The 12,650-nt window shown below is 30.3% G+C and overlaps 1 protein-coding gene across 5 annotated transcripts in view; it reads left to right on the top strand.

The window, feature by feature from the left end:
* Positions 1-12,650, top strand: part of LOC111714245 (uncharacterized) — a 46,075-nt gene that overhangs the window by 2,740 nt on the left and 30,685 nt on the right. For 3 of the 5 annotated variants that reach the window (XM_023489308.1, XM_023489305.1, XM_023489310.1), the window contains exons 2-5: positions 5,330-5,374; positions 6,803-6,872; positions 7,229-7,328; positions 7,897-7,946. In XM_023489308.1, the coding sequence (XP_023345076.1) occupies positions 5,333-5,374; positions 6,803-6,872; positions 7,229-7,328; positions 7,897-7,946 (262 nt within the window). In that variant the 5' untranslated portion in view covers positions 5,330-5,332. Of the gene's footprint in view, positions 1-854; positions 1,346-1,397; positions 1,621-5,329; positions 5,375-6,802; positions 6,873-7,228; positions 7,329-7,896; positions 7,947-12,650 lie in introns of those variants that run through there. The other 2 variants (XM_023489307.1, XM_023489306.1) reach the window with 2 other exon arrangements.

Here is a 12,650-nt window from a genome sequence, read left to right as displayed (position 1 = left end):
GTTCATAAACGGCTCATTTCGTTTGGTTTTTGTTTCAATCGTTCAAAAAATAATTGATTTTGTTCGATCTCAAAATTATCGTTCATTTTCCCTCTATTTCGTTTATTTTGTCACTTAACGATCGTTCAGGAAAACACGGAATCCACGAAGCCCACGAATTATTTCAATACGCTTAGATCTTGATATTCAGGGTTACCAACAAAGGATGAGTATTTCAGAAAGAGGCCTGATGCAACCTGATGAGTGATGGTGTATACCTCTTATCTCTATCTAAACTTTGATTGTCTGGGTGTTCTAGAAGTGTTTAAATATTTCATGAACCTGGTCGGTTTGTTCTTTATGAATCTCGTTGGTATGTACTTTATGAACATCGTGAACTTCATGAACCTAGTTGGTTTGTACTTTATGAACTTCGTAGGTTTGTACTTTATGAACCTAGTTGGTTTGTACTTTATGAACCTCGTTGGTTTGTACTTTACGAACTTTATTGGTTTGTTTCTGAGTAAATAATTCTACTAAATACTTAATAAATCTTTAATTTTGTGAAACTGGTCTGTTTACTCTGCCCCATTGCTTTCATTCATGCTCAAATATAACTTTTTAAAATTTATAACTTGATTATAAAAGTCGTCTTCCTAGTTCCGAGTTTTCTGGTAATCACTGTTGTATAAACTATTCATTCAAGCCTGCTGAATTACTGCTGCCAATATTCAAGGGTATAGAGTCGAGGTTTTGTGACATTTAAACTTTTCATTGCAATCAAATATATCTAAATAATTGAATCAATTCTCAGTAATTCTTAAAGGGACTGTTAAGGTGAAATGAAAGGGGGTATAGGATGAAGCCTAAAAATTTTAGTTTTATTTTATGTCCCTTTCTTGAGAAATTGATAAAATTGTATGACAAAGTTATACATAACTGATATATGATTTAGGATCTTAAACTAGTTTCCTCGTTCTAGATACCAGGTTCCTACAAGTGTCATATGTCCTAGGTTTACATATCAGGCTGTTTCACAAGGTTCGTTCTTCAGTTTTGGGGTTCTAATGACCCGGTTCCGAGTTCTTTCTACCAGTTTCTAGATTCTAGGTATATGAGTCAAAGTGATAAACAGATGATATTCTGCAGATAAGAAACGAATTTGAAAATAACAATAACCCCTGAAGTTCCTAGAAATCTTTGGCACACACCTATTTTAATTTGAATGTTATAACTTTTCAATTTTAGGTTTCTTTTAACATTATACATTGTACTTTTGATGAATAATTCAGAGATTTTTTCTAAGGAGAGACACCTGTCAGCCAAAAAAATTGACATCGAAAATACATCGTATACTAGATAAAAGGTGAGGGAGTAGGGAGATGGGGTGGGGTTGTATACTAGATAAATTCGGAAGATTTGGAGAGAGTTAGCTAAAGGTAGAAGATGTAATTTAGTTGTAAACGGACAAATGGATATGAAACATCTATGCTGAACATGCATCCGATCAATTCGATCAATTTCAATCTATTCATTGATTAAAAAACTGGTGTTTTGATGTGAGTGAGAATTAATTTGAGACTCAAAGTTTAAAAAAGATGGGTAAACAATTGTGCAGTAATAGATTATTTTTGAAATCAGGTAATTTTTTATTCGGTATACGCTTTTTAGGCACATAATGTGTATACAGTGATACCCATAACACTGTGAAATACTAAGACGACTTTGAGACTCAAGTTGTGATTTAATATATCGTGAAAATTGCAAAACAACGAATATGAGACTAAGCAATTGTGCACAATAATCTCACAAGAAGTAAATTATACATTTGGTGTATCTGTCTCGTTTTAATCATCTATGTACTGTATTTATACAGTTATACTGTACAACTTGTTATAGCTTCCTTAAAGACAGTCTGGAACTTCAAATAAACGGTTTATTTTACAATGACTACACAGTTCCAATTCACTTAATAATTAGATTTTCAACCCACAAATAAACCTTTTTGCTGTTTAAAAAGATCAAATGCACATAAGATTGCTTTATTCCACTGAACAAAAGATGTCTTGAAGATCAAATACACATAAGATTGCTCTATTCCACTGAACAAAAGATGTCTTGAAGATCAAATGCACATAAGATTGCTCTATTTCACTGAACAAAAGATGTCTTGAAGATCAAATAAGATTGCTCTATTCCACTGAACAAAAGATGTCTTGAAGATCAAATACACATAAGATTGCTCTATTCCACTGAACAAAAGATGTCTTGAAGATTAAATACACATAAGATAAGATTTCTCTATTCCACTGAACAAAAGATATTTTGAAGATCAAATGCACATAAGATTGCTCTATTCGACTGAAAAAAAGATGTCTTGAAGATCAAATGCACATAAGATTGCTCTATTCCACTATACAAAAGATGTCTTGAAGATCAAATGCACACAAGATTGCTCTATTCCACTGTACAAAAGATGTCTTGAAGATCAAATACACACAAGATTGCTCTATTCCACTGTACAAAAAATGTCTTGAAGATTAAAAATTATTTGCATAAAAGTTTAAAACGTTTTTTCTCCACTTTGCAAATAGAAACATAAGTAAACTAACTGAAGTGCCCGGCGTTACCCCTGAAATAAAAAATAATCGAATTTTGTAGAAGAAAAAAGTTTTAATGGGGATCCATGGGGATCCTAAAACATTTCAGCAAATTTGGGTCAACCGTTTGTCAAGCTTTAGCTAACTTTAGCGAAGAAGTATTATATGGATGTTACTATACTATCAAATATACTCTGGTCGATAAGAAACGTTCCTGTCACTCTATGATTTGCATTTGCTCTTCTTAGTTTTACGTTCACATTCCCTTTAACATTTTCTTAATTTTACGTTAACACTCCCTTTAAAATTTTCTTAGTTTTACGTTAACACTCCCTTTAGCATTTTCTTAATTTTACGTTCACACTCCATTTAACATTTTCTTAATTTTACGTTAACACTCCCTTTAACATTTTCTTAATTTTACGTTCACATTCCCTTTAAAAATTTTTTAATTTTACTTCACATTCCCTTTAACATTTTCTTAATTTTACGTTCACATTCCCTTTAAAATTTTCTTAATTTACGTTCACATTCCCTTTAACATTTTCTAGCAATCTCTTTCTTTTTGAAATCTATTTATAAATAAGTCGTAACCATCTGTATATTATTCTCTGATTTGAAAAAAATGAATTATTAAAAATTGAAAATATAAAATTCATCTTTATCATTAGTTACAAAAAATCAACATACCTACAAGCAAACTTTTGAGGTATTTAACCATGTTAATTTTGAAAATTTTATCTTTGGAATAATAATCAAATAATCAAATAATCTAAATTTGAAATATTAAAGGCGTGCATCATCAGGTTGCAAAGATATTGGGATCCGAAGATTTGAGTTTGTGGCAAAAACTCAATTCCTTTATTTTTAAATGTAAAATAAAACTTGAAAATATTGTTTTCTTTGGTTTTATGTCAAATAAGGATATAAAAGACGTACATAATCAACAATTAATTTTTCCCTTACAACGTGAAAGGTTTAAAGGAAAAATGGCGTGTTCAACTAATTAAATAGTAAAATAAAATCAATTATTGATTTGACAAAGAATATTTGGAACTGTAAAAAGAAAGAATTTTCTTGCATCAAATTCAAATTTATGCCAAATTCCCCGGCCACCAACTTAAATACGCAAATAGGAATTCAATATTTTCGCAAATTGGCATTTTGTTCAATTTCTTGTTAAAAAAAGAAAAGTAATAATATATTTTTATATTACAGTACACAATATACAATATACAGTATATTTACTAATTTTAAAGAGATTTGTCATAAATTTTAATTTGATTTCATTAGACATTAGAAATTTCGCGCCGCCCACGTTTCCTGATTTATTAATTTGATTTGTTGGTTTATTCAGCAAAAATATTGAAAATTATATAGCAGTACAGGAAAAAAGATAAATATAATTATAATATCATATTATAATATCATAATATCTGGAACTGTAGTTCGATCTTTTCTTCAAAAACTAATGCAAACTTTTATTAAAGAGATGCAAAAAGCTTCATCAACAACTTTGGATGGTAAAAAATATTAAAAACTTTTTCTAATTTGTTTAATTACTTTGTTCGGGTGAGCCAAATTAGCTTAGACATACCTCAAATTGTGAAAGAAGTTAAATAAGGGAAGTTAAATAATTTAACGTCCCTCTGATGGGGGAATCATAGGTCGGTTATGTTTGAAGTTATTGCCCTACTCCATAAGGGTCTCTCAAACCCGTATCAATCCAAGTACAACTCAATCCCTCTCGTTGGTCTACGAGGTTCAAGAGCTGATCAGTTAAACAAACTCTTCACTAGCAATGCCAAACAAGGGCACGATCTTGAGCTATCAATGTAAAACACTGACATGATCTCGTAAACTATCAATGCCAAACAAGGACACAATCTCGAGCTATCACTGTCACACACGGACACAATCTCGTAAACTATCACTGCCAAACAAGGACACAATCTTGAGCTATCACTGTCACACACGGACACAATCTCGTAAACTATCAATGTTTCAACTCAGACACAATCTCATCAACTTGTTCGCTTGACAAGGAACGATTATTTCTCTCACTGTAATCTAAGTGGAGTATCTTCCAATTAAATATATTTGTGTTTTCTATGTTACAAGTGATGTTAATCGACGTAATGTCAAGTTTTATGTAGATATATATTCAACATAACTAAGCTAATCATGATATGTAGTTTTCTACGGCGCAGTTAAGATAAATCATGATGTGGGTTTTACGTAGCTATTTATAACGTAGATAATTAATAATCTACAGCGTAATTCAGGTTTACGGATGTAGTGTTACACAATATTTATTACATGTTTGATAAAAAGGCGGTAATAATTGTTTACAACCACTCTACAGGGAAGTTAGAGGGATTTTATTTTACCAAGGGTTCCCAAGACGAATGTTGCTTACATCATATCTAGAGCGTATCGGGTGAACCCGCGGTTAAGTAAAACTTTTAATTTCCCAAAAAAGTAGTGTATTGTAAACAATTTATTGTCTGTTGAGATGAAATGCGATTTTTTTTAACAAGAACTTCGCAGAGCGGGTCGTTATTTTGCTTAATTGTCCCAAGGGACATTAAGTAACTTAAAGCCCCTCTGTTGGAAATCATTGGTCGGAAATGTTGGTCAAAACTCAAAAGGCGGTAAAAATAACATAAGGCTTTAACGTCTGCGAAGCTAGTATACCATGGATTTCAGGCATATATTTTTCAATAGAAAATTAATTATTTTCCATTGTTAGGATGGATTCTGGGCTAGGGCTTTCTATGCTAGCTCTCTTTAAGGTAATAGTTTACAAATATAAAGTAAACAGACAAAACATAAACAAACAAAGTTTATGCACCCCACTAGGGAAAATAGCAATAGCCAGGTTCGTTTTACAAAAACTTTTAATGTTTTTAGACTTAAAAAAGGTTTTACGATAATCTGAGAAGGGTCCAACGATTTAAATTTTTATTTGCTTTTATCAAACATGCAAATTTATTACCTTAGAAGAAAATATAAGGAAAAAACGATCGTCATTAACACCATAGTTTTTGGTTAGTTTTTGCCTTATATTTTCATCTAGTATATCAAATTTGCATGTTTGATAAATCAAACTTCTACAGAATACAATTCTAAATCCTTGGATCCTTCTCAGATTATCGTAAAACCTTTTATAAGTCTAAAAATGTTAAAAGTTTCGGTAAAACGAACCTGGCTTTTACACATCCCTACACACAACATTCAAACAAACAATATTTATACAAAATAAATGTAAATAAACAAACAATATTTACACAAACTAAATGTAAATAAACAAACAAACAACATTTACACAAACTAAATGTAAATAAACAAACAAACAATATTTACACAAACTACATGTAAATAAACAAAAAAACAACATTTACACAAACTAAATGTAAATGAACAAACAATATTTACACAAACTAAGTGTAAATAAACAAACAAACAACATTTACACAAACTAAATGTAAATAAACAAACAAACAACATTTACACAAACTAAATGTAAATAAACAAGAAACACAATATTTACACAAACTTAATGTAAATAAACAAACAAAACAATATTTACACAAACTAAATGTTAATAAACAAACAAACAATATTTACACAAACTAAATGTAAATAAACAAACAAAACAATATTTACACAAACTAAATACAAACTAAATGTAAATAAAGAAACAAACAACATTTGCACAAACTAAATGTAAATAAACAAACAAACAATATTTACACAAACTAAATGTAAATAAAGAAGCAAACAATATTTACACAAACTAAATGTAAATAAAGAAACAAACAATATTTACACAAACTAAATGTAAACAAACAACATTTACACAAGCTAAATGTTGATAAACAAACAAACAATATTTACACAAGCTAAATGTAAATAAACAAAAAATATTTGCACAAACTAAATGTAAATAAAGAAACAAACAATATTTACACAAACTAAATGTAAATAAACAAACAAACAACATTTACACAAACTAAATGTTAATAAACAAACAAACAATAGAAACAAAAGTAAACAAAAGAAAACTTAACAAAATGAAAACAAACCAAACGTGCACAAACACCATGAAAAAGAACAGAAGCAAAGTTAACAATTAAAATATAGTTTCATAAACAAAATGTAAAAAGAAAGGAAAAAAAACGAAGAAAAGTGCTAATATTAATTAATAAATGTATTTTAAGAAAGGGAAAGCAAAAGCAAATGTTGAAAATAGTATAGTGGTGGTCGGCATCAAGAAAGCGTTACTTTTAGGTAATTATTGTTATTGTCTTTCTCATTATTATCATTATTAATGTTTGTTATAGATTATCGTCATAATTTTTATTATTTTTATATTTTTTGTTTTTTAATTTTTACGGCTGCAAATCCAAGTAAATTTCTCGTAAAAATAAATCTTATATGTTTTTCGTAACTGCTCTTTTAAGGAAAATACTTCTTAATTTCTAATGTAGCAGTAGCACCTACATATAAGTTTACTTCATTCAATCTCACCGTAAATCAAGTCTACAGGATCTACTAATTCTCAAATTTATACCATTAAATACCTTAAAATTGGAACTTTTAATTATATCTAAATATAAGAATTACTGACATAATTATGATTTAAGGCCTATTATCGCGTGACCGTGATGAAGAGGGGGAAACAGACGACGACATTACATCGTTGGTGTCGAGTGTTACAGATACAGAAGGAGACAAGCAGAACAGGTTAGAACTAGTTTCACTTACAGATAGGCCTGGACAGTGGCGTTTTTGAAAATTATCTTAAGATTCCGTTAACGTTCGCCGAAACGTCAATTTTTAAATCGTTAACGAACGAAACGAACCGTTTATAAAAAAGTGAACAGAAAACCAAAAAACAACCGAATCTTTTCAAAAACAAAAAATTTCGTTCATTTTAAAATTTAAAATTGCATGAAACACATGAACAATATTTTTAGTGTTTTAAGTGTCGGCTTCTTTATTTTCTAGAAATAAATATAGTAAAATTCTCATTAACGAGGTTCCAACCCGTTAACGGCAACGGTAAATCTCTCGTAATCTTGGTTACAAATCAGATCGTTAACAAACGACGTAAAGCGCCCCAAATCCATTTATAAAAATAATTAATTATGTAGCTGGTAAGCTTAATAAAAAATACTAAAAATTGATGAAAAATATTGTCACTGACATTTGTTTTTTATAAAATCTGTAATGCAACATCATCATGAAATATTTCTAAATTTTGAATTTGGTAAAAATATATAATTAATGAAATAATTATTATTTTATTCAGACACAGTTCCGATATTTGTAGCAGCTCGGTTCAGGGCAACGAGAGCTCAGGTATCCATCTATCCGTATATTTATACATCTATTTTTCTATCTATCTATCTATCTTTCTATGTATCTATATCTATCTTTATCTATCTATACCTATACTATATCCATCTATATTTATCTATTTATACATCTATCTTTCTATCTATCTTTCTATGTATCTATATCTATCTATACCTATATCTCTATCCATCTATATCTATCTATTTATAAATCTAACTTTCTATGTATCTATCTTTATCTATTAATACCTATATCTATATCCATCTATATCTATCTATTTATACATCTATCTTTCTATCTATCTTTATCTATCTATCTATCTATACCTATATCTATAATCTATATCTATCTATATCTATCTATCTATCTATCTATCTATCTATCTATCTATCTATCTATCTATCTATATCTATCAATCTATATTTATCTATATCTATCTATATCTGTCTATATCTATCTATACCTATATTCTATATCCGTCTATATCTATCTATCTATATCTATCTATATCTATCTATATTTATCTATCTATCTATCTATCTATCTATCTATCTATCTATCTATCTATCTATCTATCTATCTTTCTATCTATCTATCTATCTATCTATCTGTCTATCTTTTTTCCTATCTTTTTATCTATCCATATATCTATCTATTTATTTTGTGTTACTTTCTCCTACTATTTGTTTGAAAATACATTTTCATGTTTATTATTATGTCGATCGATGATGGTTTCTTATTTTCATGAATACAAACATGAAATTATTTCAAATTTTTCAGGATTAAAGCTTTACAGAAAATATAAATTCATGAATTCCTATCTTTTTAAGAACGCTTACATAACCGTTTAAGAAGTTTAAGTATTGTTGTACAATTTTATTCAATCTGTATCTTATGAATCCTTATAACTCAATACTCTAAAAAGATACACATTTTAATATAAAAAAATTTGAAATTACTTAACATTTTGGTTGAAAGTCAAAATTCAGGAATCACTATCTAGAAAAATGTTTGACTGTCAAGGTCTAAAAATTCACTATCTAGGAATAATGTTTGGTTGAAAGACAAGGTCCAGGAATCAATATCTAGAAATAACGTTTGGTTGAAAGTCAAGGTCCAGGAATCAATATCTAGGAATAATGTTTGGTTGAAAGTCAAGGTCCAGGAATCACTATCTAGGAATAATGTTTGGTTGACAGTCAAGGTCCAGGAATCAATATCTAGGAATAATGTTTGGTTGAAAGTCAAGGTCCAGTAATCAATATCTAGTAATAATGTTTGGTTGAAAGTCAAGGTCCAGGAATCACTATCTAGGAATAATGTTTGGTTGAAAGTCAAGGTCCAGGAATCACTATCTAGGAGTAATGTTTGGTTGACAGTCAAGGTCCAGGAATCAATATCTAGGAATAACGTTTTGTTGAAAGTAAAGGTGCAGGAATCGCTAGCTAGGAATAATGTTTGGTTGAAAGTCAAGGTGCAGGAATCACTATCTAGGAATAATGTTTGGTTGAAAGTCAAGGTCCAGGAATCACTATCTAGGAATAATGTTTGGTTGACAGTCAAGGTCCAGGAATCACTACATAAAACTAATGTTTGGTTGAAAGTCAAGGTGCAGGAATCACTATCTAGGAATAATATTTGGTTGAAAGTCAAGGTGCAGGAATCACTATCAAGGAATAATATTTGGTTGAAAGTCAAGGTGCAGGAATCACTATCTAGGACTAATATTTGGTTGAAAGTCAAGGTCCAGGAATCGCTAGCTAGGAATAACGTTTGGTTGAAAGTCAAGGTGCAGGAATCACTACATAGGAATAATGTTTGGTTGAATGAAAGTCAAGGGCATGGAATCACTATCTAGGAATAATTCCTAAAACTCCTGAAGCGTATTCAGTTTCATCTTTTATATCTTTCTCATCATCCTTTTCTTTATTCCTTTCTCTGCTCTTCTTTCTCTTCTTCTCCTTCCCTTCCTCCTTCTCTCTTCTCTCCGCCTCTTCCTTCTCCTCCTTCTCGGCATTCTCCTTCTTCCTAGAACAGAACAGAATAAGAACAAGAACGTTTCCATTGTATTTATTCTTAACATTAAAATTGAAGTCTCCACTCTTCGGCCTTCAGTTAAAAACTAAAATTTAAATCTATTAAATATTCAAAAATCTGTTTCATTAATAATGAAAAATAAGTTGTTGTTTTTCTTTAAAAAAAACATTAAAACGTGTCCACTATCCATTAGTCACCGTGACAGAGAAACCACGATAAAGCATGATCAATTCTTAAACAAAAATAATAAGGATATTAGACAATATGGTTTAAATGGTATATATGTGAATCGAACTCACCATATAAAAGAGCCACTTGATATAAAGTTTATTTAAGGTACTAAAGTTTTTTTTCAATTAAGTTGTGGATAATATTTTTCTCAAGTACTTTTCATCAAGAGTATGAATAAAGTATTTAAAGTAGACCTGTACACAATATACGCTTAAGATGTACTCTTGCAAAGATAAAACATATACAACATGAGAAAACCGTTAGTTAGTTTAAATCCAATTTTTTAAAAAACTAATTATCACGAAGGAATGATTTTACAAACTTGCGGATTCATTAAAAAAATCTCAAATCATTATAGTTATACTTTGTAGTTATATTTTGATTTTAAACTTAGTTTTAACACAAGTCTTTGAAATTCTGTAAATTCTGTAAACCGAAGCTAGAAAATCACAATTTTTTAAGAACAAAGAAACATAACATTTAATTTTTTACGGTATACACTCAGGAATGGACATTGTAAATAATAAATGTTTTAAAGTTTGCTGGACCCATCTCTTATTGGTCACAACTTTAGAATTAAAACAAAGAAAATTTCACCTTAGACACTTAACTAACGCGTAGATTTAACGATATTAACGAGTTAATTTACTTGATCCAAAAGATTTTGAGCTAAGACTATAAGCAGCTAAGCTCATATATCAAAAGTTTTAATAATTCATAATACCCAGACTTCTCCTGATCTTGCTTCAAAGAAAACTTTCTTGAAATGAAATATTAAATTAAAAATAGAATAAAAAATACGAAATGTAACAAAATGGTGTTTGAGAGATTAGACTGTACTTGTTAAACCATAAATATGAGGTCCCACCTTTTGTATAATTAATGATCTTTAATCATCTTAAAAAAAGTCAAGATAGACTTCAATGTAACGTTTATACTGAAGTTGTTAACTTAATGACCCAAATATAAAGGTTGAATCTTGGTATTATATTTTACAACACAATGAAAGAAAAACATGAATTGAGATTAAACAATAAAAGATGATTTGAAAAATTCTCAATGAATCGTAAGATGTTTTTTTTTTATCTTTTCATTGGAATTAAAAGTAATATTCTAAACCAAGTTAAAGGATTAACACTGAAAAATATTTTTAATTTTGAGTAATGTTTTGTAAAATCAATGCTAAGGAATTTAAACTTAAGTTCCTGCAAAAAAGTTGTGTGACACAACTATTTTGTTGCGTTAGAAAATTAAATTTTGTCGAAACTTTTGTGTGAAATACCGTTAATCTTGAACGCTTGATGTCGATATCCAATGCAGGCTCTTTGAGGATAAATGCTTGAATCCTTAATTCAAGTTATCCCTGCAGGGTAAAACCACCACGAGATATCCCTGCAGGGTAAAACCACCACTAGATATCCCTGCTCCACCAGATATCCCTGCAGGATAAAACCACCACGAGATATCCCTGCAGGGTAAAACCACCACGAGATATCCCTGCAGGGTAGAACCACCACGAGATATCCCTGCAGGCTAAAACCACCACGAGATATCCCTGCAGTGTAAAACCACCACGAGATATCCCTGCAGGGTAAAACCATCACGAGATATCCCTGCAGGGTAAAACCACTACGAGATATCCCTGCAGGGTAAAACCACCACGAGATATCCCTGCAGGGTAAAACCACCACGAGATATCCCTGCAGGGTAAAACCACCACGAGATATCCCTGCAGGGTAAAAACCACCATGAGATATCCCTGCAGGGTAAAACCACCACGAGATATCCCTGCATTGTAAAACCACCACGAGATATCCCTGCAGTGTAAATCCACCACGAGATATCCCTGCAGTATAAAACCACCTGAGATATCGAAGAGATATTAAATTAATAAATGACTTCCTTGCGAGATACAATGATACACATTAAAACTTTATCTAGGCCTATTTGCAAGAATGTGTCGAATCATAGTTAACATTTTATGCAAATTTGAAAATATTCTATTGGAATGTTTCTTCTGACGGATATCAATTTAGTTTAAACAGGTTTGTTGTAAATATCGAATATCTTTAGATATTTTTACCAAACATTTTTACCGGAAGGGGAAACCAGTTTTTCGATAATTCAAAGGGTTAAAAAGAATTGAAAAGTAGTTAAAGGAAAGGTGGATGTAATATTAAGTCATCCGGTCACCCCCCCCCCTTCCCCCATAAAGAAGTTGCGGGCCTGTTTCACAGCTTTATTTTTTAAGCCTTTATTTGAGAAACAGTTGGAAGAATATCGTTGATTTTTTTAATCTTAAAAAGTGTTGATATCTGTCAAAGCATTCAATTCAAAGCTATTTATTTTTCAGTTAGAAAAAACCAACGAGGTTATAGTGTATAGAGTGATGATGTATGCCATGAACTTTACCGAGAGCGTACTGCATATTTGTTGATT

The sequence above is a fragment of the Eurytemora carolleeae genome, unplaced genomic scaffold, assembly GCF_000591075.1.
Source record: "Eurytemora carolleeae unplaced genomic scaffold, Eaff_2.0 scaffold1432, whole genome shotgun sequence".
Lineage (NCBI taxonomy): Eukaryota > Metazoa > Arthropoda > Copepoda > Calanoida > Temoridae > Eurytemora > Eurytemora carolleeae.
The sequence above is the reverse complement of the archived record's forward strand: the minus strand, read 5'-3'. Positions and strand labels throughout refer to the sequence as shown.